The sequence below is a fragment of the Microtus pennsylvanicus genome, chromosome 21, assembly GCF_037038515.1.
Source record: "Microtus pennsylvanicus isolate mMicPen1 chromosome 21, mMicPen1.hap1, whole genome shotgun sequence".
NCBI lineage: Eukaryota > Metazoa > Chordata > Mammalia > Rodentia > Cricetidae > Microtus > Microtus pennsylvanicus.
This window is the reverse complement of record NC_134599.1, coordinates 20,236,482-20,263,811: the sequence shown is the minus strand read 5'-3', so window position 1 is coordinate 20,263,811 and position 27,330 is coordinate 20,236,482. Positions and strand designations below refer to the sequence as shown.

Sequence of the window (27,330 nt, the reverse complement as noted above, 5' to 3'; positions counted from 1 at the left end):
TAAAATATAGGATAACAGAAATGGGTTAATTTAAGTTATAAGAGCTAGGTAATAAAAAGCCTGAGCTAACAGTCCAAAAAGTTTGTAACTAATATATAAGCCTCAGAATGATTATTTGGGAACTGGTAGGTGGGAGAGAAACCTCCAGTTACATTTGTCTCTGTCTCTCTCTGCGTGTGTGTGTGTGTGTGTGTGTGTGTGTGTGTATAAGTGTAGATGTTGGTGGCACACCCAGATCCCCAGAGTACAATTTCAGAGAGGACAAACCATAAAAAAGAAAGAAGCCAGAAGAGGCAGCTAGGTGTCCAGTGTACAATCTTGTATCACAGGGTTGCCGCTCAACCCCTGGGTACTGCACAGGACATGGAGAAGGAAGGAACAAAGACCTCTTATCAGATCCCACCCAAGACTCCTGGTAAAGGAGTTCATGCTCAATGTAACTTAGGGTAAGAAACTTAAGCTTTCTTATGAAACAATGGCTTTCTTATCAGTGTGAGACTAGAATTACTGCTCTGAGATTTGGTGGACATGAACAAATTCATGTTCTCTATGTCACTAAAAAAAGAAAGAAAAAGAAAACAGAAAGGCACGCAGAGAATGTAAGTTAAAGCAGATCTAGGGTAGCAATGCTTCCAGGCAAATAGCAGAAGTCAATACACTTGAAGGCATCAAAGAACTGCCAACTATTGCCATCTGTAACCTTCCAGTTAGACAAACACTTCCCAGCAATAAATTAGTCATAAATAAGTCAGGTTCAACAGACACAAGCTGCAGAGACAGACTCAGCAAAACTTTAAATACTGAATAAGCTAACATAAAGTAATCAATAATACGTAAGATTTTAAGGACATGAAAGAAAAGCTTGGGAATACAGGGGAGAGTAATAGTAAGATGTGCGAAAATAAAAGCAGACATTTTGATTATTATTGATGTGTGGGCTGGATTAAGCAGCAGAATAGACACAGTTGAATAGAAAAACAGGAAACGGATAACAGTAAAGGTTCCCAGAATGTGGTCAGAAATTCAGGTTGTGACAGATACAAAGGCGGCATGGGAAATATAGCAGAGAAGAACTTTAGAAGCTTGTAGATGCCAGCCTTCATTTCTAGGGAGACCCAGAATGCCAAACAGGAGAAACTAAAAGAAATTTCCACCTGCACACATCCTCATAAAACTGTGCAACAAGAAATGAAAGAGACCCTTCAAAGAGTCCAAACAAACGAGACAAGATAAATCACCTGCGACAAGGATTGGTCAAATGCCCGACTCGCATCAATGTCTAAAATCCTACACCTAGTCAAAATGTCACTGGAAAAGACAAAGACTGAGTGCACACTAGAGGAAGCTGTGAAGATTGATGAGCAAATATGGAAGTGAAATAAACTATTACAGAAAATTGTTATGACAATGCCCAATTTATAAAATAAAAACGATACAGCGCAGCTTCTAAGGATTCAATGATGCAGGAAGGGGGTAAGAATGACAAAGTTGTGTAAAGTGCGTACATTAGATGATGTATTCACAGTTTAGCATGTACACAGTAGGAGAGCAAACAGAATGCAGAGAGGGGGAGGGCAGGAATACAGCCAGAACAAAAGGAAGGAGGAAGCACCAACTAGACATGGTGGCACATAACTTTAATCGCAGTGCTAGGAGGCAGAGGCAGGGGGATTCCTGTGATTTCCAGGTCAGCCTGGCCTACACAGGAATTCTAAGTCAGTCAGGGCATCAAAATACAAAACAAAACAGAAGAGAAGCGCCATTTATGACTTAATTTAAAACTCACCATTTACAATATACTAAAACCAAAATGGACTGGGGGCTGTAGGGATAGCTCAGGGGTTAAGAGTGCTTGCTGGGGCTTGCTGTGCAACTGGAAGGACTGGAGTTCAGATCCCAGCCTCCACACAGCAAAGATCTGGAACTGCTCTCTGAAGAATCCAACATTAAATTCTGACCTTCATGGCACACAGACGCCCCCCCCCACACACACACACATGCTCAGCCACTCTCAAAGACACAAACATACAAATAAATATTTTAAATGGAATAGGAAGCAAATAAAACAGCACAAAAACATTGCTAATATATCAGTAATTAAAATAAATTAAAAGCGAGTAGAATTCTCTTGGAGTAGATGAAGACGATCAGATTTTTTTTCTCTAAGTAAAACCCTGGTATATTCTATTTAGAAAGGTACTGTGTTATGGCAGAAGGTAAATGGACAGAAAAAGGTCACTGGAGAAATACTTAACCAAAAGAAGTCTTGTATAAAGATACAAAAATGATTATAATAGCAGTAGCAAGAAGACCCTGATGGTGCCTCTCTGCAACCCCAGCACTCAGCGGCTGACAGAAAGAATTGAGTTGAGGCTAGCCTGTGCTACATGGTGATACTCTGTAGGGAAAGGAGAGTAAGATCAGGAAGGGAGAGAGAAGACAGAATGGAAAAGAGAAAGAAAAGTTATTACACTAGATACACCAAAAATATTAAATAATAAATAAAAATCTAATGGAACATGCACAAAAGCTGTAGGAGGAAAGCTGCAATATCCTGATGAGGCTAGGGAAGGCCACAGCCCACAGCGGTCTTCTCAGCCACAAAGAGTGCGTTCACGGGACTTCCACGGACCCTCAGATGTCCAGGCCTAGACCCAGTGTGATTTTCCCTACAAGCACATTCTGGTGGTAAACCTCCCTCTTCTCACTTCAGAGGACACGCTGGCAGTTTCTCTCTGTGATGCTCAAGTTGCCATTAACAGTACTTGTAGCATCCTTTACTAATAAAGCGGAGGACTGTTGGCTGACCAACAGGAAGGTAACGGGAAGATGGATAAGCTGAACAAAGGACAACGTGTGTCCTGGACAGGACAGTGTGGCATTTTATCATGCCATTCAGGTCTTAGGATTTCCCACTAATATTCTTAGATGATGACTGAATGCAGACAGTCAGTCCCACAGAAAACAAAGGGGAGGTTACATTAGTGAGTGGAGAGAGTCCATGTTCACAGACAAATCAGTACTAAGATCAGAGCTTGCCAACTTCATCAAAATCCGAGCGTGTTACTACGTAGATTTCAACAAAATGGTCATAAGGTTTATGTGAGAAGGCAAAGAACCCAGAACAGCCATCACTATTCCGATGGAGAATAAAGCCGGAGGACTGGCACCATTTACTGTGAAGAATTACTGCAAAACTACAGGAATCAGAACAGTGAGAGACCGGTGATGGTTGCTAAGGAACACGCAAGGTTGACCTCTGGTTCACGCACACACACTCACACACACAGCAGAGGAGGTCACAGACACAACACAGAGGACCACTGCAAAGATGGGAGGGGGCGGAGGAACATATCATTCACCTACAGGTCAGAGCAACCCAGCAAACTCACACAGCACCACACACCACCAAAAATGTCACATCAAAACAACATGTGCAACTAGAACGGTGACAATCCCTGGTCATGAGGTTGACCACAACAAATATCCAAGGATCGTCGCTATATGAATAGCTCTTTCATAAACAGTTATCCACAAATGGAAAAGAAAATCAAACTCACTCCTTATCACATACAAAATCAATTCTGGGTAAACTGAAAAATGTGAAACACAAAACCAAAACCTCAAAAAAAAATGTTCAGAAAAGAGCATTATGGTTTCTGTCTCATGGGAAAAAAATCTTAATATAAGAAATGCAAAGCATGAAATTTTTTTTAGTCTTTGACTACATAAAAGTTAAAGACTTCTTAACCAGAGAATGTCAGAAGAGTAAATACATGTCATCAGCTTGTACATATTCGTAACACACAAAACCAACAAGAGACTCCTTCCCATAATACACAAAGAAACCTTCAGATGAGAGGCAAATTGCCCCAAAGAAGAAGGAGCGAGAGACTTAAACAGAAGAAAGGAAACGTGTATCCCACGTGAAAACTGAAAGGACCAACTGCTTCCATGTCAACTAATTAAAATCTGGAAAATGCAAATTAAAGCCACAACAAAATACTGTTTAAATCTAGCAGAGTAGCAACTATTTCCACGCCGAACAAGATGGCAGTTGCTGAGGTTAAGCAGAACGAGGCCTTGCCAGCGGCTGAGGGGAATGCAGACACCTGGCGTCCCCCGGGGAGGGCATGGGGGTGGTAGCCATGCTTACCAACCCGGGGTAACTTCTACATGTATGCAGAGCAGCACAGCATGTAGTAATAAAGAACAGGGTGCAGCAAAGTGACCAGAAGCTAAGCAGTCACGCATTGCCCTGAAATGCTAAAAACAAAACATGGTTTACTGATACAGCTGCATACGGTAGGAAAGAGCAAGAAAAAAAAATCAAAGGAATTATGAATACAAAATTCAAGGCTCATAACCTTAGGATGGGACATACAAAAGGGGGGCAGTGGAGAGGGAGGTGGGATCTTGGGGTTCACACAACACAGCTGGGAGGAAGGAAACATATGCTCCGGGGTGCATGCACTATGCAGATGCATTTCAGAGTCATTCATAGAAAGATATTGATACAGATGCTGAACAATAAAAACACATTTCAATGTGTGAAAGTGAAGAAATACTTTAAGCCGAATTTAAAAACCACCATCTTACCAGGATAAGAACGATTCTGTTTATTTGAAGATATTTCTGAAAGCGTATCCAGGGAATCTGAAAGTCTGTGAAGAAAACAAGCAGAGTGTGCCTCGTTAGATGTAGCTGGTCTTCTGGTTAGGGTGGACGCGCAAATGATGCCTTCACGTCAACTGGCATCTGTTATCCCATTCATTCAACAACTGGGCAGTCACGTGAGTCAGCACGGAAGACAGGCAACACACAGATGGGGATCTTCACTACCAAGGACAGGCCGCGTGGAATTCAGTCATCTGAAACAGGACCCTGACTTCTGACATTTATTTGCCTGGTGACTTTTATGGGTCTGGGAGCTGAACCCCGGGCCTTGGCACATGACAGCCCTGCCATTGTGCTAGTCCTGCCATTGTGCTGTATCTGTGGCCCTGTTATTATTCTGGTGTTGTTGCTGCTGCTGTTTTCCAGGGCTAGGAACTGGGCCCACCATGATTTCTGATTTCCTTTGGAATTTTATCTTCAAAGGTAAAACTAAAACATATGAAGATAAGTTTGTTTTATACCAAGTTTAACAGATAAGGTTAAAATTATAAAAATATCACCAATTCTGATACTGGAAAAAAAAAGAAACTGCCTGAATCTGATAAACCTGGACAGCAATATAATCCAAGGCCCTCTGTGCTTGACTCTGCCCTCCACTGCAAGGGTTGCCTCTCAGGGTGTTTCTCTCTGTGTCTCTGTCTTTATCTCTGTCTCTCTCCCTCTCTACCTCTCTCTCTTTCTGTCTCTCTCCCTCTCTATCTCTCTCTATCTCTCCCTCTCTCTGTCTCTCTCCCTCTCTACCTCTCTCTCTTTCTGTCTCTCTCCTTCTCTCTCTCTCCGTCTCTCTCCCTCTCTCTCTCTGTCTCTCTCCCTCTCTACCTCTCTGTCTCCCTCTCTCTCTCTCTATCTCTCTCTGTCTCTCTCCCTCTCTACCTCTCTCTCTGTCTCTCTCTCTCTTCAGTCAAATCAATACTTTTAAAAACCCAGGTCCTGAAAGCCTCATTTTCTTTCACCCATTTACTGACCTAAATCTGCAAGGCCTTCATCTGTCAATCACTTTCCCCAACACACTTTACTTCCATCAAGAAGTCCTGCAGCCCCTGCAGTGTATTCAGCTGCATTCCACAATTCCTATGCATTATTTTACAGGCACACAATGCAGCACAGTCGAGCAGGGCCTGATGGACACAGAGCCCATCACCAGGTAAGCAGCGGGTTCTGGAAGTGAAATAAGTCCCAACAGCCACGACAGAACAACAGGAGTACCGTGTTCAAGGGGGCCCTTTAGGCCGTCGGGGGAGGGGTCAGATTTGATCTAGTGAGTGAGTTTCTTTAGGTTGTCTTTAAAGAACATTCACTGACATTATTACCCAAGACAATTTACTAAATGAAAATTGTGTCGTGATGGATGGATGGAGAAAGCTATTCAAACAGAGGAAGTCATGTGAGGGATCCCGGGACAAGCACCCATTTTAAAACTGCAGAGAGGAGAAATAAAAAGCCGGCTTTGATCCTGAGCTGAGCACTGGAGGTCAGAGTGTGACTAGTCACCCAGTCTCAGCAGCCCCTAGTTTAAACTCATCCCATCTCAAAGACCAGTGGGGCCTTTAAAGAGCTCACACTGGCTTGCATTAGAAATGCCTTAAAATCAGAGACCAAGTCTGTTGTTTGCTCATAGAATGCCTAGCACAGCACAAAGTGCTAAAAGACACTTAATAGTATTTGATGATGATGAATGAGACAATCAGAAGATGACAGGAAGACAGCTGGATAGAGACAGCGGTTCATTTCAACAGAAACCGTTTCTTTTAAGAAGCGGGGGTGCTTTCAAATGCACTACCTTGGAGAAGACTACACAGAAGGCAAGTGAAACAGAGTGAAGCCAATGTGTGCTCCGTAAACAAAACAATGAAAACTACAGGGGAAGGTGTGGCTTTATAAATGAAGGCGGAGCAAAGGCTGCTTTGGGCACAGAAAGCACAGGACTAGGAATCAACTGACCGGTACCTTCTGTGCCTGAAATCCATAAAATTCTGCACTCTGCGTAACTGAATGTGTAACAAACCACAGTCCTCATGACTGAGAAACAGATCAAACTAGTGTGAAGTAATGTGTCAATTATCTGCCAGACCTGGGTCCAGGGGGAGTCCCAACAGGGTGATGGGGAAGAGCTCACTTCTGACTCCAGACATCTGGGAGTTCACAGCTGGCATTAGCTCTGCAGGCCCAATGTTCTTCCATTATGAAACAGGGACAATTGCAGGGCAAGTCCCGTGGGTTGCTTTAAGTCACTGATACGGGGATAGCCCTGCGGAAGGTGCCCCGTGCTGGGAAGTGCTGTTAGTTAAGAGCACAGGCTTGGGGAAAGCAGTAAAATAACAAGCTGGGCTAAGTGCGGCTCTTCCATTACCCAGCGATGTGACTTGGGCTCTGCTGCTTTTTCTCAGGGAAACTGTTTTCCCACCTGTAAGATCGGCATAAGCGTAGCAGTTCATGGCTCCCTGGGTCTGCAGAGGACAATGGCATATGCCACTTGGGTGTTCAGTATGGAGCCTACTATTAATGTTCAATAAAAGCTGATAATACTTAGGGTTGTCTTCCAACTCACCTGTCCAGGTGTTTACTGGGATTAAGTGAAAAAACACTTAAGGGAAGACACCTTAAGAGCCACAAAGCACTGTCTGCTGAAGCTTTGTTGCTCTGAAGAATAATGTATCGAGTACACTGAAAATGAAGAAACTTAACATCAAAAGCATATGATGTTATTCAGTAAGAAAATGATACTGAGGAAGAAATATGTTGTTGTTTTATTTTTTAAAAAAATTGAGTTTGCCCAGACACAATCAGCATCCACATAAAAGGGAACCAACAGAGACTCCAGACAGCCGATATGGTTCTAGTCTCGTGAGTCTGGTTACATCTGTATGTAACCATCTTGCTCAGAAATTACAATCCCTTTTCCCAGTCTGAAAAACAGAACCAGCTTCTCCCAGCTCCATAGTGCAATGGAATTTCACGAGGGCCTGTGCTTTGGATCGGCCTGTTTTATAAAACCCGAGCGGGGTGGTGCACGATACACTGTCTTACTGAGGAACAGACTCTGGAGGTTTTGTTACATATAAATCCCCGAGACTCTGCTTCCCCCAGAGAGCTACTGCCTATCTATTTTTGAAAACTAAGGAAATCAGAGGAAAAAGCCATTTTGGTTCCATTAGGTTTGTAGGAGAATGAATGGGTGCCTGCTGGCAGGAAATTTAATGTAGTTAGGATGTGACTGAAGCAATCAGAGAGCATTTTTACTTTTGTTTGCATGACAGATTAAGCTTGCTCCTCGCACTGTTCTTAGCAGCACACGCCACTTCTAATAGCCTACACACACTCATAGGGTTTGCAAATGAAGGAGAAAGGAGGTTTTTAAAATTGCAAATCCTCAGCAAGGCAAATTTAGCTCCCCTTGAGCCTTCCCTCCAAAGAAGATGGCCTGTTAACCCATTGAAGGAATGTGTGTGCTTGTCTCACAGATGAACAAGGGTCCCCGTGCATGGCGAGGAATGGCTGAGCTTGTGTAAACACACACACCCCAGTTTCTACTCACCTCTGTACCCTGGATGGGGGAGCAAATATTCCATATCGCGGAGAACAACTAAAATACTGCACACCTCCAACCGAACCATCGTTCTTCCCGTGCGGCTTCTCCAGCTCTATGCCATACCAATACCCTAGAACATGAATATTGCATCTTAAAAGCTTCGGCACTTCATTCACAATCGTTATGCGGTAATATGAACTCAAAGTCTAGATGGCTTAGTGTTTGCACAAATGACCGAGATGATGGAAGATCATCATGATCACTGAGCTTTCAAATGATAAAATTATAAAATAAAACTTGGAAATTTGAAAAGTGGGAGAAACGTTTTAGCGGCATAATTGCACAGCAGTACATTAAGGGAGAAAAATAAAACACACAAACTCAGATTTGCAGGGAATTAGCCATTACGCAAGGGGAGCCCCACCAAGATATATCTTGAGACTATAATGCAAAAGAAGCCGTCCTTGACTCGAATATAGCAAGCTTCAGTGAGAGCAGCACAGATGATATTGAGACGCATAAATCCTAGCATGGACCGCTGTCTTTGCTTCACCCTCCCAGGAGTAGAACACCACAAACAGCCATTAAATTATTAAACAAGGGCAGAGATAACACGGAAAACACAGGGCAGCACAGTGACGTCGCTCCATCTTCTAGCCAAAGGAAAAGTCTTAGGCTCAATAATAGGAAAACCTGTCTAAGAGATGATCTACGGGCCTCACTCTGAGGCAGGCGAGTCTCTGGAGAGACAAAAGGCAAGGAAGCATTGCCGCACTCCCGGTAGCATGAGCTAAATGGGCATATTCCTACAGCCGGGATTCCTGGGGGTGCCCAGAATGAGCACATGCCTCACAGTTTACACACCCGTGGTCTGAGAAGACAGCACAGAGGTGACCATAACTGGTCTTTTACAAACAGTAGCAAATAAAGAATAAGCAAGTAAATACCAACCAACTTACTACATGGAAATTAGGAAATATAAAATATCCCTCCTTTCAGATTACTAGCCCGGAGTCAGTTTCAATTATAGGAACCTTAAAAGAATAAGTTCTCATTTTGTTTTCTTGTTGTTTTTGTTTGTTTGACAGTGGGTCCTACTATGACACACAAGCAGCGTCCACAAGCCTCTTGTCCAACCCCACTAATGCTTTGAAAACAGGCCATCAGTTTCCTGACTCACCTAACCAGGCTAGTCTAGTTAGAATTATTTCTGAGTGTCACAGCTATGACCTTCCAGTCGCTGATCCTTCTGCCTTTAAGGCGCCATGCCATGTAATGGTTTTCTTTAGTTGGAAGTCCCATTCCCGCCATCCCATGTGATGGTTTTCTTTAGTTGGAAGTCCCATTCCCGCCATCCCATGTGATGGTTTTCTTTAATTGGAAGCCCCATTCTCATCGGCTACATTTCTGCTATACAATCACTGCATGGCTCTGATAGCACATGGCATACAGCGAAAATAGATAAATTCTGGCACAGCGGCTGTGAAAATAGCCTAGCGGAGAGCTAGGTGAAGTACGCGCCATCTAGTGTGAGACCTAAGGGAGGCCTGGGCTCTGAAACCGCTCAAATAAGGCACCGACTTAAACTGAAAGTGGAATTAATCCCAAAGGGTGTGCTGGGAGAGGACTGTTCTTGTGATTCTCTCTCCTACACAGCAGGGGACGTTCCTGGTGAACAGGTGGGGTTTGGGCAGCCATGCTGAACAGCAAACTCAGCACAGAGGACCCTAAACTTATAAAGGTCCCTGTTTATCTTCTAGAACATAGGCTTCTCAGTGTGTGGGTGTCGGTTGGCCCTTCCTGCCCCAGCCGGTGGGAACCTGGGCTTGAGGATCAGGGCAGGGAGATGCTGATATTCTGCTCCTGCTATCACTGTGAGTACTACGTTCCTGCCTCCAGACTACGACTGTATGATTTTAGCCAGTATCTATGACACTGCGGCAGGCTAATTTGCTAGTCTGCAAATAGAGTACAATCTCAGCTCCTTCGTGGGTCTTGACAGACGCTACATTACAAACTTTCCTTTTTCAATAGACGTTGTCGGTAACCTTTTCCCAAAATGCCACAATGCCACCATGTGTTAATATGGCGTATTGCTACTTAAAATACAGACGTGGCTCCATGCAACTGGCCTCTGGTTAAAATTATCACCTTTGAAAATACAAAGGAAGATCATCTTTACCTTTTAAAAATATTTATTTCTGTTCATGTGTGTGTACATGAAACTGTGAGTTTTTATGCATCGTGTGTGCAGAAGCCCAGAGAGGCCAGAGGGCAGAGGCCAGAGGCCAGAGGTCCCCTGGAACTGCAGTTACAGGTGGTTCTGAGTCACCTGATGTGGGTGCTGGGAGCCTTTGCTAGAGCAGTAAGTGCTCGTAAGCATTGAGCCATCTCTCCAGCACCAATCTTTACTTTAGGAAACACAGTATTAGGTAGACTGGGCTGAACATTTAAGTTCACAAACATGCATTTTTAGGACCCAGGGTACACAACAACTTTTCTATTTTCTTTGCTTTTCTTTTCAGGGCATTCTGATAAAAGCTCAGGGGTCCATCTACCTGTTCAATTCCAGGATTATCCTGGAGGGGTGGAGGGGGGCTGACCCTGGAGTGCCTTCCAGTCACTTAGCACACGCGGCAGTCAGTGAGAATAAAATAAGGAAGCCAAAACAAATTTTAACATTAGGCAAATGTTAAACACAATTGCCAAAAGACTTCTACGGATGCCAGTCAGTCCCAGTGCAAACAGCTGGATCTGTGTCATTGTCCCTGCCCTCTGCCTGGCTGTCATCCAGTAGAAGCGGAAGTGACAACTCCTGGTGACTAACCACACCTGCGGCTGAAATTTTAAGTCTTTGCTACAGAACTCATGTTGAGCCAAGGCCATTCAGGTCATTACCTGGAGCGAAGTTTGTTGTCCCAAAGAACTTAATGGTGCCCACTCTCTGGCCCACCACCAACACTCTCTCTCCAAGGCGGAGTTCCCCATCACGGCGGGCGCTACTTGCCGCAGATGGTGCTGAAGAATTCAAACCTGTTCAAGTGGTGGGTTGGAGATTGGGGCAGGAAGGGAAAGAGGAAAGAAAACAAAGGGGGAAAAACTCAAAAAGCACATTAGTTTAAAAATATCACTCATCTGGCTAGTTGGGTATTTCATTATGCATTCGACACAGCAGTGACCCTCGCTCGGGAGGTCAAGGCACTCAGAGCAAGTACGGGTTCCCTGAGGAAACCACTAGGAAAGACTCAATTCCACTACCACAGCCAGGTGTATTCTCTGCTCCAACAGAGCATTGAATGTGAAGAACCAGAGCTGTGCAAGCCGTTCCTCCGTCACGGTGACCTGCCTTCGATGCTACGGCATGGAAGTAGATACAGACAACACAGGAAGAACATGTGAAACCAAGTGGTAGGACAGGTGTGACCAGCGGGCCAATCCCGAGTTGTATGAGGCAGAGTTGCTGTATTTACCCAGACCCAGTGTAAGTGGTACACAGGAATGTAGCTGCAGCTGAAACTACCGCAGGCTGAGCAGACCAAACTGAACAACCCAAAATGTCGTGTTCCAAAGTCTGAACGTCCTCAAGTTCACATTCAGATCAGAGAGCCACCTCTCAGAGCTTCGGATTTTGAAGGATTTAAGACTTCAGAGCTTCTGGTTAGAGATGGTCAAACAGCAGGTTGCATAAATATTCCAATACCCCAAACAGGACACATTTGGGGTAAGGAATTCCCAACGTTTGACTGGTCCTGATTGCCCTAGCTTGCTTCCTTCGGCTCAATCCAAAACTAGCCCTAAAATGCTCACTGTCTAGTATCTGGTCTTTGAGAAATACTGTCTCAAAGCTGTTCAAATCCAGAAGGTGGAATCCTGGGCCCTGTCCTATTGGTAACAAGTACAGTGTAACAGCCCCCATCCGAGAAGGCCTTGAGAACATTAAGTGAGGCCTGGGAGGGTCAACCACGGAGCGGGACTGAAAGCACAGGAGAAAACACGAGCCTGTGAAGATGGAGTCAAGGACGCCTGGGCCCCCGTGAAGCCCAGACCTCGTCACCAAACTCTGCAGCTCACTCTACAGTTTACACAGTGCTCCTCATAAAAGGCACGAGGAGGAGTAAAGCTTCACCTTAGGAGTCAACCAAGACAGGTGCACAGCTCACAGGTGCCACAGTCAGACTGACACCCAGTCCCAGGGCCAGGACACCTCAGGGCTGCCCACTGCCTTTGCAGCTCAGTCAAGGTCCAGAGTGAAGCCCTCCTCCCACCCTTCCCCCCTCCTGGCCCTTTCTTTCTGCTCCCATTTACTGTCCCTCCGGCCTAATCTGAGCTCTGCCATCTACCCTCCTCTCAGTGCAAAAATCCACAGGAAAAAAAAAAGCAGACTCACTCTAGAAAAATTTATGGAACTGTCTCTGGGGTTCCCACATCACCCCCACAGCCACGGACATCTCCTGTTCTCTGCTCTTTCCCCGTGAAAGGTGACTTTTTTCATTCTGATCCTTACCTTCGTCCTCACTATTATTAGGACAACATAATCCTCAGATTATCAAAAGGAAAAGGTAAGTACATAGTTACACTAGAACCGCTTGTTGGGGGCGGGGCATAAATCTACACTCATACAAATTCTAAAATCCAGTAAAGGTCAAAAGTCTAAATTCCAAATACAAGAGTATTTTAAATGCAAATAAAATAAGACCAGGAGGGTTCTCAGGACTCAGAAGAGAAGGTGGCTAAAGTGGCCAGGGAGTTGGAGAGGGAAGGCAATTGTACCCCAGAACAACTCCAAGCCCAACTTCCAGGCTCCCCATGTTTCAGACCTGGCTTCTAGGGTTACTGTATTAGGGTCACTACTGAGGCTTTGGGGACTCCCCACCACTCATAGGTGGCTTGGGGTTTTGCTTTTCTGGGGTGAGGATTAAACCCATACCCTCACTGTGTTAGGCAAGCACCTGAAAACTGAACCAAACTTCCAGCCTCCCCAAAATGTATTTTCAAACAGAAAACAAAGAAAAGCCAAAACCAAAACCACTGTCCTGAACACTTTCTATGATAAAACACTGGTTCTGTGCAGGTATTAAGTGGTGGCCATCGTGAGAATTGTTTAGAACAACCTACACCAAAAAAAAAAAAAAATGGTTCCACTCTCCTACAGGGCAAGGCAAACAGGGTTTGAGACCATGTAGGTGGACTTCAGTTGGAAGCCTGCCATGGCGCTTTCCTCATCCTCACACATGGAGGGAGAGTGGTCCCCTCCACAACACTGTCAACCTGGAGCCACCCTGAGCCTCTCCTGAACATGTCAGAAACGACCTTGGCAAAAGCAGAGCGAAGACATCTTTCTAAAGAGGAAGCTGATACGAAGGCGCATGAGAGAGCTGGATTAGATGACAGAATGCAGCTTCTGTAATCCAACTGCAGAGCCAAGAGTCCTGACTGGAGGCTGGGGGCGGGGGCACAGCAAGAAACTCTGGTGTGACTGAAGCCAAGGGGTACAGTGGTAAAGGGGTCCTGCATGGTGCCACCCAAAAAGCACAGCTCAGTCTACCTGGGAGGAAGGGAGAAGTGGGAGAGGGGAGACGGACTGAAGCAGGGCAGGGGAAAAGGGAAGGGGAGTGGGGGAAGGGCACTGGGGGAAAGGTGAAGGGTAAAAGGTGAAGGGTGAAGGGCTCCTTCTACACATTAAAAAGAGCAAATCCACTTACAAACAAACCAAGATAAAAAACACCAAGAAAGCCTGGTTGAAAAAGCCATAGATACCAGCACTGGCTCTGGATGGGAGAGAGGGGCTTTGGCTGAGGGTCTTCTTGCCCTGGCTGCTGCTTGTAGTCAGCTGCTTCTTGGGATGACTCTGCTTGTGGTCCAGCGAGGATGTGGAGGAGGAGCTGCTGATGGACCCAGGCTGGGGAGCTGACAGGGGAACAGGAAAGAATCATACTTGAAATGTTTTAAAAATCAAAAACAAAAAAAAAAAAGCAAACAAAAGAAAAGAAAGGGACGACTGAGATGTTTTCTGGGCAAACGCTTCTAAGACGCTTCACTCAGTTCTCCTCGACTGTGGATTAGCTAGTGTCAGTTTAAATGCCTGATTTCACCCAAACGCACAGCTGCTTACACACCAAGCAGATCGTTGTTTATACAAGCAGAAAAGTTTAAGGATTCACGGTGAGCTATTGTATTCACGGTGAGCTATCAACTAATGGAAGCTAATCTAACCCCCAAACACTCTCTACTGTCCTTAGGGGAAACTGATAGAGCCCCTTCAGAGACACAAGCACACACACACACACACACGCATGCACACCACCAACATGTCTTAAGGTGACAACATTTTTAACCTTAAAGCATCTGTATTCAACCTGAAGGTGAGTAAGACTGCAGAGGGTCTTCCCTGCAGACCCTGGACGGCTGCTGCATCTCCTGCTAAACTGGTAGTTCTTTACACATGGTAAGAAACGGGTTACGGTAGTTTGTAGTTTTAAAGGGGTTTTTCCTTCGCGGCTTTAACATGCGTCTGTAAGCTGTTCTGCAGTGATGGTACAGGAGTGAGGGTTACAGTACCATCATTTTCTGCTACAGTCTTCAGCTCTTCACTGGGAGGCAAGGAGAGCGTGGACTCTGAAGCATTCTCCTTTTTGGATGGCATCAATCCTGGTGAATAAGGACAGGAATGATTTCAGAAAAAGACAATTTTGCTAACATTAAGCAAGAAAAATGTATTTTCTGTAAAGTATATGCATCTCTCAATATCTAAATCTTTCCCACTTCTTTAGTGACTTGTTTTGTTTTGAGACAGGGTTTGTCTATGAAGCTCTGGTATCCAGGAACTCACTCTGTAGACCAGGGGACCTAGTCTCCCAGAACTCACTGAGATCTGTCTACCTCTGCCTCCCAAGTGCTGGGATTAAAGGCGTGCATGACTACTTAGTCACTTCTAAAAACACGGCGAATACACTTTCACAGACAGAAGGAACCAGCACCTCAATGTTTAAGGTAGTAAAAAGGAGCTGGACACACTGCTCAGTGCACAGCACCTACCGAGTTCTAGACTCCAGCTCTGGGAAACTAAGAAAAAAGAAGAGGCTATATTTGCAGTACATCTAAGAACTTTCCCCAGCGTTGCCCCACTAATCATCTCTAAAATATCTGAAGCATTATATCTGATGGTTAATAGGATTGCTCGGAAATTCTCTGTCACACCAGAGGGCATGGCAAACCTGTCACTGCTGAGATATGGCTGAGTAGGACTTGAAAACAGATGATATAACATTGTTTCCTACTACATCCAATTCCCACAACAATCCCATCTGGGCAGGAGGGGCAGGGATAGAAAAGCTCTTAATAATAAATAACGGTTGTTGGATAAGACTTTCTTATCAATTGTATCAACTTATTTAAAGAAACTAAATGGATCTCCACACTTGTATTTCCAGTCGATATTTGGAGTGAAGAACTGTCCAGGGGACTTGTCTACAAGCTGAAACCATACACAGTCTTCTCCCTGAAAAGTTCTCGGCTTAACACGGCCAAAGACCTGACAACCAGTGACTGTGTGTGAGGACACTGTTCATCCCAAGGTCTAGCAAGGGAGGAAGCGGTGGAAGCTCTGCAAAGAGCCAGGGGCTCATCAAGATCTCACCGAACTGGGGCTGCAGTGGGTCGAATGTCTTCCCCCAGAGTAGAGGTCTAGTAGGAAGAAGTGAGAGTGGGAATTCTTGAAAAGTGAGAGAGAAAAATCTCACAGAATGACGCGGCATATGGGAAGCTTGTCTGGAAAGGAGTCCTCTGGGGACTCAGATGAGGGAAACTGAACAAGCAGATAACAGTAAACCTCAGAGGGGTCAGTGCCTGGCTAAGGGTGCTGCCCAACTGGATAGTGCTTGCCTAGCATTGCAAGTTCAATTCCTAGGTCTTCAAGAGAAGGGGGGAAAGGACAGAGGATTGGAGGGGGAAGGGTGAAGATTGGAGAGAAAAGGGGAGAGAATTGAAGGGGTGGAAGGCTTAGAGGGAAGGTGGGTGCTGCAACTCTCCTGTAGAGAGGACAGGTGGGAACAGCCTGTCCAGAATGAGTCTTGTCCTGGACTTAAAAGGGAGGACTGGTCTGGATAGACAGTCCAGTTATGTGACATTTCTTCAGTGGCCACAGCAAGAAGGAAGGGGAAGGAAGGCTAGAAGCAGGAGCCAAGGGCAATTGCTCCAGTGGCCCAAGGAGGGCATGAGGTGCCACAGCAGCTGCAATGAAAGAAGACAACCTGCGGAGTGCAATTCCCAGTGATTTCATTTTCCAGCCCTAGAGTTCCATTTGGTCCTTTCATCTGAACTGTCATCAAGATGACCAAACATGAAGTTTTAAAAAATGATATAAAGATCTTTTTGTGTATCTGCCCAGCTTCCCGTTAAAACAGCATTTCACAAACTATAGAACAATGTCCCAACCAGGACACGTGCATTGTTCTCAGCCACTAATGTGTACTTGCCATCAGTGTGTGTGTGTGTGTGTGTGTGTGTGTGTATGCGCGCGCACACACACACACGTTCATACACACATGCACAGCATTTCAATCTTCTTTTTGTTTCTCCTGAAGCTTGTTTTAAGAGAGCTCACCTTAATTTTCTTGCTTTTTTTTTTGTGCCCTAAGCTCATTTATTGCACCTTAATTTTCATCCTGAGAACATGACTGTGATATACTCTCTAAAGTATTTTGGTTTGGATTTTTTTGAGGGTAAGATCTCATTATGTAATCCCAGATATGAAGTATCAAGAATATCTATAGATAAAAACTTTACAGCCATATTAAGATATTTTAAATTATCCTACTAAACAGAAAAATATTCCAAGCATATAATTAAAGATGGCTGTAACAATGTCAGCTCTTTTAAATTGGTAGAAAGATTAAATGTGATATCAGCTTAAACGTTAGTATATCTATTTTTAAAAGAAACTTAAGAACACATTCTAAACTATGTAACAAGTGGGACTTGCAGGGGACCCATAGAAGGGGGACAACAATCTTTAAGATAGGAAGGAGGCTTTTCTCTCTGCTGAGAGCAAGATTCTTTCTTAATTATGAAGAACAACCAAGGGCCCTTGAGCAAACAAGTGGAACAGAAAAGACACACTGCACATCTGGACAACATCCTTTTAGATGGCGGAAAGCCTTCCTGCTCCAGCTACCAATGGGTTAACAGATATTTACCGAGTACCTATTTTGTGTTATGTGCTCCTGTAAATGCTATATCACAAATTATTCTCACGGTCTACTTCAATTTAGAATTTGACTGAGAGCACAAAAGATTTACACAAACAAAGCAATCAGTGGGCAAGATAACAACCGGACTGTACAGATTATAAGAATACACATACACGGTTGGAGAACGAAGAGGTTAAACAAGTCGGATTTCTCAGCGAGGAGCAGGGTCTGTATGGAGTGAGGAACAGCAAGGACCTCTGAGGGACGCCCACAGGTGAGGAGAGACAGGGGGAGAGTGAGCACGTGCGTGCGTGGAGCAGGGCAGAGGGTCAGCAAAGCACGGCCAACCAGGGGAGCAGAAAAGAGGCCCCATCAAGCAACAAAGGGACATCCAGAAGAGGCAAGGAGCAGGAACTCGCTGGAGGCATAAAACCCAGCTCTGAGGCTGACCAGGGAGTGTTAGAAGCACACAGAAAGTAGGAAAGGATGAAGCCGAACCACCACTGCCAGGACTTACGTCCTTATTCACAACTGAGACTGAGAACACAGAGCCTTGGTTTTGTGAGGTTTGGCGTGTGCGGTGGACTAACAAAAAGAGTAAAGCAGTTTGAACACCATAAATGCCACAAATACAATCTGAAATATAGTCTAGGCGGTCATGATCATCCCAGCTTGACCTACCAGAATTCACTTTGGATGTGACGTGAGCTACATCAACCTTCTGGGATCGGACGTGAGGTGCCGCTCTCGTGGAAAGAGTGTGTGTGACATTTTTCTTCCCCTCTTTTACTTTACTTATCTTTGAAAGGGGTGCAAAAATACCTGAGGGCAAAAACAGAATTGTAGTTAGTGCGGAATGACTGAATAATTTCAAACACAGGGCAAATGCTAACTGCTCTAACTCAGGCTCTGTTTAGTACCTACCACACATCTTGTAAGGAGACATGGTACTCACCCTCAGAGACTGTACAATCATCTAGTGCAAAGACTAAATACATAAGAACTTTGGAAGCACACAAGAGATACATAATCTACTATGGAGTGAGGCTCAGGGGAAGAAGAAATGTGTAGAAGTTACCATCTTCTCTAAGTGACTGAGAATAAGCAATTACACAGCGTAAGCCACGCCACTTCATGTCATCCTCCCACACTGTGGCTCTTCATACCCTGTCTCCTCTTCCTTCTGTACTGCACACCTTTGAAAGGCAAATTCAAATGCTGCTCTTGCCTGAATTCTCCCGCTCTAACTAATTACAGTCCCTTACACACAGTACAGACACAATAAATCTGTTTGACTGTATAACATAATCTTCCCCAAAGGCCTAGCCTTCAATTCCTGCCAATCAGAAGCAACACAGTGTGTACTGGGGAAGGGAGGTGAACAGAGACAGGGGACTGACGACCTATAGCAGTTGGGAGTATAAAATCCCACTAAAGAGTTTATGGAGGCAATAAAATATCCAGTTTGAGTAAGTACACACAGACATTGAGGAGAGTGAATACGAACTCTATATGCCAAGATTGTCTCCCTAACACACTTAGAAAACAAAGTCATAATGTGTACATTACACTCTGAGTGTTTACAGTCTAACAAACACACATCATATAGAACGTGATCTGTTAAAGCAGGGTGTGAGCACTCTGCCCACAGCTGGGAAGTGCCAGCTGCCCTGCTTCCCTGAAAACCTTTGGTGTTCCTTTCTCCTTTGGACTCTGCATGACCTTCTCTTGATTTTCCTGACCTTTAGAACGTATTTGTAATTATCTTCCATGTCACTGACCTGAGGTTGTCCTTGACTTTCTATTCAAATTTCTTTTCATTGCAAGAGGGAAAGACGAGAGAGAGAACAAAACTTGAAAATGAGGATGATGGCAATGATACGATTAAATCTGACAAGGTTTGAAGAAGGAAATATTCTACTCTGTATATATGCGTTTCTACACTTTCTGGAACTCGGGAATTCTTACCTAATCCTCCTCATGGAATTAATTTTAAGGAAATGCACACGGGCTGTGAGGCTATGCTTGTATAAAAAGGATGGACCGCAAGAAGCACACTTTCTAGCTTATCAAAACATACTGACCTCTAACCATGTTCCAGGGATACTTTTTGGAGAAAATAAAATCTAGGAAAAAGGTAATTGTCTGGCAACAAGACAAACAAAATTGATCCCATCTGTGAGCTATAGCAGCCCCTCTATCTGCCCAGATACGTTCAGGGTGTTCTGCATAAACTATGTTTTTCCTACCCAGGCATTAAAATGTAATTTAGAAACCAAGTACAGTAGAAAATCAACACTGGCCAATCATAGCATAGACCAGCTAACAAGGTGCTATCAGCAATGACTGTTAAAAGGATGTGGTGGCCCCTGACCCTGGGATAGCTTATGGCACGGTACTATAATGTGGTTGACCATGGGGAACTGAAATCACACATTAATGAAGTCTGCTGTGCTGCATCACCACCCACAAGCAAGACAGTGAAGACAGAGTCATTCATGAAACACAGTCAAGAAATTTAAAAACCAGGCCAGTAAGAAGACTCATAAAGGCCACCAAGAGCCGGGCGGTGGTGGCGCACGCCTTTAATCCCAGCACTCAGGAGGCAGAGGCAGACGGATCTCTGTGAGTTCGAGGCCAGCCTGGTCTAGAAGAGCTAGTTCTAGGACAGGAACCAAAAGCTACGGAGAAACCCTGTCTCGAAAATAAAAAACAAAAACAATAAAGGCCACCAAGCCTGACAACCTGACATCAATCCCTGGGAACCACATAGTAGAAGAGAATCAACTCCTACAAATTGTCCTCTGACCTCCATACACCATGGTACACTAAAATGTGCACATGCAGGCATGCACACACCCACACACATACACACAATACACAAATGTAAAAAAGAAAAAATATTATTATTACAGTATAAAATTATATCCGTGGGAAACTTTGTGTGAATACAGGCAATCAAACCAAAGAACTGAATATTAGAACATATATATGAAAATAGAGTACAAACTTTACTTCTAATTTGATTAGTGTCAGTAACATCATACATGGCGCTCAATAAGTGACCTGCTTTCTTTTGTTTTTATTATGAGATAAAGTTTCATGTAACCCATGATGACCTGAAACTGGCTATGTATCCATGGATGGACTTAAATTTCTGATCCTCCTGCCTCTGCTTCCTAAGCGATTACAGGTGTGCAGTACCTTCATGCATTTATGTGGTGCCCGGATGAAATCCAAGCCTCAAGCAGTTCAGTAAGCGCTCCATTAACTGAGGCTGTACCCAGCCAAGGTTCCTTCTTGTCTTAATTTGAGGGAAAATGTGTGGGTTTTTTTGTAATCTCCAAAGGAAATTTCCATATAGAAATAAATTTGTTTCAAAGGTGATGGAGGAGGATCATCTGTCTATCTGTTGCTTTCATTGGTTAATTAATAAAGAAAATTGCTTGGCCTGATAGGTCAAAACATAGGTAGGCGGGGAAGACAGAACAGAATGCTGGGAGGAAGAAGGCAGTGAAGCAGACGCTATAGCTCTCCTCTCCAAGATGGACGCAGGTTAAGATCCTTCCTGGTAAGGCACCACCTCGTGGTGCTACACAGATAATTAGAAATGGGTTAATCAAGATGTGAGAATTAGCCAGTGAGAGGCTAGAGCTAATGGGCCAAGCAGTGTTTAAAAGAATACAATTTGTGTGTTGTTATTTCGGGTGTAAAGGTAGCCATGCAGGAGCTGGGTGGGAACACAGCCTGCAGCTCCTTCTACACAAAGGATAATCAAATATTTAATTCTAATGACTTAAAAAAATTATATTCACACAATTCCTCATTTGCATTGATCTTGTTTGTCTTTCTTTATCATTATTATTATTAATCAAGTCACTTGGGCAAGCCATGACTACATTTGAAGTTGTGGCTGGGAGCACAGTGAGCAGGCTCCCTCGCTGCCTGGTAACCCAACATGCTCACTGGCACAACTGTAAGGTTGACCAAACAGAAGCACATGGCCATTGCTTTTAAAAGAAGAGCAGTGAGTTCTCAGATACACACAGCTCGTCTAATGTGTTCGACCCCATTAAAAAATGTCAGCAACAAATAAAAATGCTATAAATTATAAGAGAAATTTACTTTTTAATGAAGAAAATGGAAGCTTCTGAGTGGAGGAAAAAAGACAGCCTGAAACTCCTAATCGGCAGCCGGAGAAGCTCGGGAAAGCAGCTGGCAAACTATGGTGGGTGAGAGAAGCATCCTGGCCACCGCTAGGCTCCGGCGTTGTCCTGGTACAGAGCCACGACAATCTGCTCACACTGTCTGTGCTGCTCACTCACAGTAACAGCGGAGCTGGGCATCACAACAGAGACCATGAGGCCCACCAAGGAGTCACTGTCTGGCCTCTCCAGCTTGCCAAGTTCTACACGAGATAATACCGTCTTAAATACTAAGGGGACATGTTTTACGATCAGTCTGCAGCTCCTCCTCCCTAACTACCTCGGCAAACAGTAGAAATAAATGTTGTCAGAATGGGGGGTTCTCATTTTACGCCTGAGACTTCTTTCAGGAAGCTACTGAAGGATGTGCTCTACCAAAAGGAGGGCATAAACTAAGAAAGAAACCGGCTGGACAAAGCAATAGCACCAAATCTTTCCCTTTATGGAACAAAGTGGAGAGGTGTCTAAGAGAATGAGCCATTTATATGGATTATTTACAAACACAAGCATTGATCTGCTATCAGAAGATACAGCTTGGGGACTTCCACAGAGGTTCTTGCTTCCGAAGAGCAAGTGTCAGGGGGAAGGAAGGCTTGTTTCTTTCCAATAAGCCTGACAGTCTATCCGTTAGTCAGAGTGTTTACTCTGGTAATTACTGGAAAGCACAACAATAATAGTATCCACACTATTAAATCAATTACTAAGAGGCTACAACTTAACAAACTAGTATAGCTAGCACAAACAAACTGAACACAGTGATCCTGGGATGAACCACAGCACTGACCCTAACTCAGTGTATAAACACAGCACAAAACCAGAGGCAGGAATGAAGGAGAGAATCCCCAACTGCACTGCCCTCCACCTCAGGCACCTTAGCAATGACCTCACTCAGTACACCAAGATTACTCAGCAGGAGCGTGACCTTAATTTTTAAATTATGGCCCCCACATCCCAACCTGCCTCTGATTATTTAAGGTCCAGAAGCAGAAGCCCAAGGCTCCCAGCTCTGCTTTACCAAGCTTGCCTGTCCTTCCAGTGAGCCCATGAGCCCATGCCAGCAACCTCACCACAAATCTGACTGACACCGTCCCAATGTGTGACTAAAAGTCTGTGATCCTGTTCTGAGCTTGGCTGCCAAAAGTAGTCATCAGAGAAAAATTCAGACTAAACCCCTGACCCTGTTCCAGCAAAGCTCCTAATGGGATCCATAATTATGTACAGAAAAATATAAACATTTCCACATGAATAAAATATGTAATTTATAACTAGCTCTTGAATTATATATCATCAAGAACAATTATATATTACATTTATTAACGAATGAAAATAAAATATAATCATCATAAAGGAAAAATATTTAGCTGTATATTAAATGTCATAATAGATTGTGAGTAAAGTTCAAACCCGAATACCAAATTGGAAAAATGAATTTTTTTTTTAACTTCAGCAGTTCCTAAACACTAATATTTCAGTTTAAATAGACAACCATGTATATACAGGAGCCAAATAACTCTGTCTCTCTCTCTCCTGTCTCTGTCACTGTGTGTGTGTGTGTGTGTGTGTGTGTGTGTGTGTGTATGTGTGTGTGTCTGTGTGTGTGTTTCTCTCTTACACAAGGCACAACAAAGTATTTAGGATCTTCTTGCACAAGGCTGAGAAGATAGCTTAGTTGGTAAAGTGCTTGCTATACAAACATAACATGTCTGAAAGCACATGCCTGCAACCCCAGAAGACAGACAGATCTCTGGGGATTGCTGGTCAGCCAGCCTCAACAAATCAGTGAGCTCCAGCCAGAAAGAGACCCTGCTTCAAAAAACAAGATGGTTCCTGAGGAACAATACCCAAAGTTAACCTTTGTCCTACACACACACACACACACACACACACACACACACACACACACACAATGAATATATACATAAAACTAAAATTAAAAATTTTCTGTCTCATCATAATCTGAGAAATAGGAGTGAAAAACAAGTTTTTAACCCATCAAATTGGAAAACTTAAAGGAAAAGAAGCCGTTTTTTAAAAATCACATTTTTGAGGAATATTTAAACACTTACACAAATTATAATAAGATATCCAGTTAAAATGTAGAATATATAACAAATATATATGTATACATACATATATAAAATCTATGAGAGCCAGAGAGAGGAATAATGGGCTGAGATGACCAAAATACGTTGATTAAATATGTAAAATTTTCAAAGAAAAACATTTTAAAAGTTTAAAACATATCAAAAATATGCAAGACTGGAGAGATGGCTCAGAGGTTAAGAGCACCGACTGCTCTTCCAGAGGTCCTGAGTTCAATTCCCAGCAACCACATGGTGGCTCACAACCATCTGTAATGAGATCTGGTGCCCTCTTCTGGCGTGCGGGCATACATGGAGGCTGAACACTGTGTACATAATAAATAAATAAATTTAAAAAAAATATGCAAGTGATTTCTATTTTCTTCCTTCTCCTGTTTTATGACTTTTATGTCTTACACACTGAGCATTTTTACAAGCAAAAAGTATAAATAGGCAAGGACAAGGGTCTACCCTAAGTGTGTGACAGAGAGAAACCAGGACTAATTATATGACCTGACAGGCGCCAGCTAAGCAGCCGGCAGCTCTGTGCTGACAGTTCCCACCCAGGTAGCTTATATCGCCCAGTATACTTTATCCTCACCTAAGCCTCGGGCCCTCTCCCATTTTATAGGAGCCAGACTGAGGATCACACAGCCCCAACCTGAAGCTGAGGAAGAGTCAGCAGCGAAAGCCCACAGTTCTCATCAGGGTGCTGCCCCCTTCCAGCTGAGCTGGGCAACCGTGGAGAGAATGTCAGAGAGGAGGAAAAACAACAACATAGTGAGAACAGCAGACCAACCTCAGCACGTCTGAGTGTGTGAAGGAAAGAGAAAGCAGAACAAGGGGGGGGGGGTTATGTGAGGAGGGAAGAGGGCAGAGGGAAGGCATTCAGACAAACGTTTGTCAGGAAGAGAAAGGACTGTCCCAGCTCAGGGACAGAGTCAAAGCCGTTCTCACTGCTTTTCCATCTTCTCACGTCCCTCAGGGCTCGCTGGCTCCAGAGAGCCAAGTCCCTCCCTGTGGCCTGATACCACCACATGCAGATCTACAGAACCCGGCTGCTAACCGGGCTACAGAACTGTGCTCACAGACATGCTATAGGCCCGCCCACCTCAACTGCTTCCTTTCACAGCCCCCCACCTACTCAACTGTTTGCCCCTCAAAACCACCCCAGAGAAGGTGAATAGACAGTCAACTGGGAATTGTAAGTATTAGGATGTGAGTTTAACACCCAGCACCAACACAACATGTGAGCATGTGACTGTAATCCCAATTCCTTGGGGCAGAAAACAGGAGGCTCCCCAGGGCTCAGGGCTGGCCAGCCAGAGTAGCTGAGTCCCAAGATCCAGCGGAACACCACCTCTGGCCTCCACATGCACACTGGTGTGCACACACAATCAGTTCCAGTGAGTCCCAGGGCAGAGAGGCAGAAATTCCCTCCCTGAAAGAACAAGCCAATCCCAGCATACTCCCCATTCACCACCAGTACCAGATGCCTGTGACTCCTGTGAACTGGTTCTCTAAACCACCACAGCATCGCTGCATGCTCCAACCTGGAATCAGGTCCCTGGGTCGGGAACCAAAGATCCCAGCATGTGGGCTCTCCTCCCTGACCACCCTGGATTCTAACATCCATCCCTCTACTCAGTCTGCTTGTCTGTCCTCAGCTCTCTTGCAGACTTCTTCTAGTAGAATATTCTGAAAGAACAACCGGGTAAACCAGTCTCTGTTCTTCGTCAGCACCCATTCCCAAACAGTGTGACAAACCTTGACAAGAAGAGGACCTAGCCTTGAAGCCTGCTAACTTCTCTACATTTGTGTCCCCAAGACCACAGTCGGTCCCTGGCATCCCGTGGCTGCCCCCTGCACTGCCCTGACCTGGTCGAGTTCCTCTCCTCACTGTCCACCTCCATCCTCCTCTCTCCCACCTCCATCCACCCCCCAGGTCCTCTCCTTACATCAGAAAATGACCTCACTTCTCATTTTCTGAGAAAACAGAAACATCTTCCCAGAATCTCTGTCCTTAGGGAGAGTGAGCCATGCCTGGACTGACGCCAGGCTAACCCTGGCACAACCCTTTCAACTTCTCAAGGACCTTCCTCCTCCAACCGTCCCCTCCTTTAAATCATTCCCATCAGTGGAAACAAGATATACCAGCTCCTGCATGGAAAATAGCCTCAGTCCACACCCTCCTATATAAACTACAAGAAAGGGTGAGGCAGAACTGATCAGGGGCAGAACGTGGTTCAACCTTACCATATTTGGGAGCACACTTGAAGTACTGGACTCTCCCAACACTTCCATTGTTTTTTCCTTCTGGCTCATCCAGCTCAACGCCAGCCCACTGCCCACTTGCAAATTCAGTTGTTCCACAAAATCTTAATGTCCCGACCTAGAGAAAACATAAAACTGGTTTTCAGTCTTATTAGTACTTCTAACTGCCCTTTTCTTAGCAATAGTACTTTGTAAGTCTTTCGAAGTAGACTTTTGAATAAAAAAAAAACAAATCTGCCAAGACTTTTTTAATGGCAAAGGAGTTTACCAGGAAGACATGGGATCCTTCCTAGGTGATGTTCTTTCCCAGTAGAACTGGAAAGAAAAGTCCATGTTGCAATGGGATCCAGCTCACCTCTCTCAGTTACCAAGAGCAGGCCAGAAATCAGTGATGATACATAGAGAAAAAGGAAGCCAGCTATAAACCAACTCAACTAAACTGCTATCTAAAGAGTACCCCACCCAAAACAGAGCATATAAGTGTCAAAGAGCAGAGCTGGAGAGATGGCTCAACACCCACAAGACAGCTCACAACTGTCTGTTACTTCCATTGTACATGTCTGACCTCCGTGGGTACCAGGTACACAAGTGATGTGTATACATTCATGCAGGCAAAACACCCAGACACGTGCAATAAAAAATAAATTTTAAATTTTATTTTTTTTGTTTGTTTTGTTTTGTTTTGATACAGGGTTTCTCTGTGTAGTCCTGGCTGTCGTGGAACTTGTTTTGTAGACCAGGCTGGCCTAGAACTTATAGAGATCTGCCTGCCTCCACCTCCCAAGTGCTGGGATTAAAGATGTGTGCTACCACTGCCTGGTTAAATTTTAAGAAAGAATAGAAATCACATATAATATGTTTTTGAACCATAACAGAGTTAAACTAGAAACCATTAGCAGAGAGATACATGATACTCTCTGGATACATGTAATTGTACCAAGTACCTATAAATAACCCATGGAAAATCAGAAGGAAAATTTTTAAAAAATATTTGAATGAAAATTAGTCTATCAGAATATGAGCGTGCACCTTAGAAACAGCCAAAAACAAGTGTCTAAATTTCCACCTCAGCAAACTAAGATTAAGACCCAAAGCCAGAGAGAGAAACTAATAAATATTCAAATAAACTGAGAACATAAAAATAATACAGAAAATCAATAAAACCAATAACACATTTTTTTGAAAATTAAAATTATTAAACCTCTATACATAAGCCATTTTTTAAAAGAGAGAGAGCTAAAAGACACAAATTGCCAACATCACCAACAAAAGGGGGACATAGCGGCCAATATTTGAGAAAATGAGCCGATATTATGAACAGCGCTGCCTGCCCGTTCATCTCACAGGTGCTATTAAACATTTCAGTTCCTTGGAAG

At 44.1% G+C, this 27,330-nt stretch overlaps 1 protein-coding gene across 5 annotated transcripts in view; it reads right to left on the bottom strand.

Annotated features, from left to right (window-relative positions):
* Positions 1–27,330, bottom strand: part of Clip4 (CAP-Gly domain containing linker protein family member 4) — a 69,674-nt gene that overhangs the window by 12,802 nt on the left and 29,542 nt on the right. For all 5 annotated transcript variants that reach the window (XM_075955825.1, XM_075955824.1, XM_075955826.1 and 2 more), the window contains exons 8-14: positions 25,937–26,072; positions 18,076–18,216; positions 14,765–14,854; positions 13,964–14,113; positions 11,105–11,239; positions 8,213–8,336; positions 4,600–4,664 (exon numbers count right to left, since the gene is read on the bottom strand). In XM_075955825.1, coding sequence (XP_075811940.1) covers positions 4,600–4,664; positions 8,213–8,336; positions 11,105–11,239; positions 13,964–14,113; positions 14,765–14,854; positions 18,076–18,216; positions 25,937–26,072 — 841 coding nt within the window. The remainder of the gene's footprint in view (positions 1–4,599; positions 4,665–8,212; positions 8,337–11,104; positions 11,240–13,963; positions 14,114–14,764; positions 14,855–18,075; positions 18,217–25,936; positions 26,073–27,330) is intronic.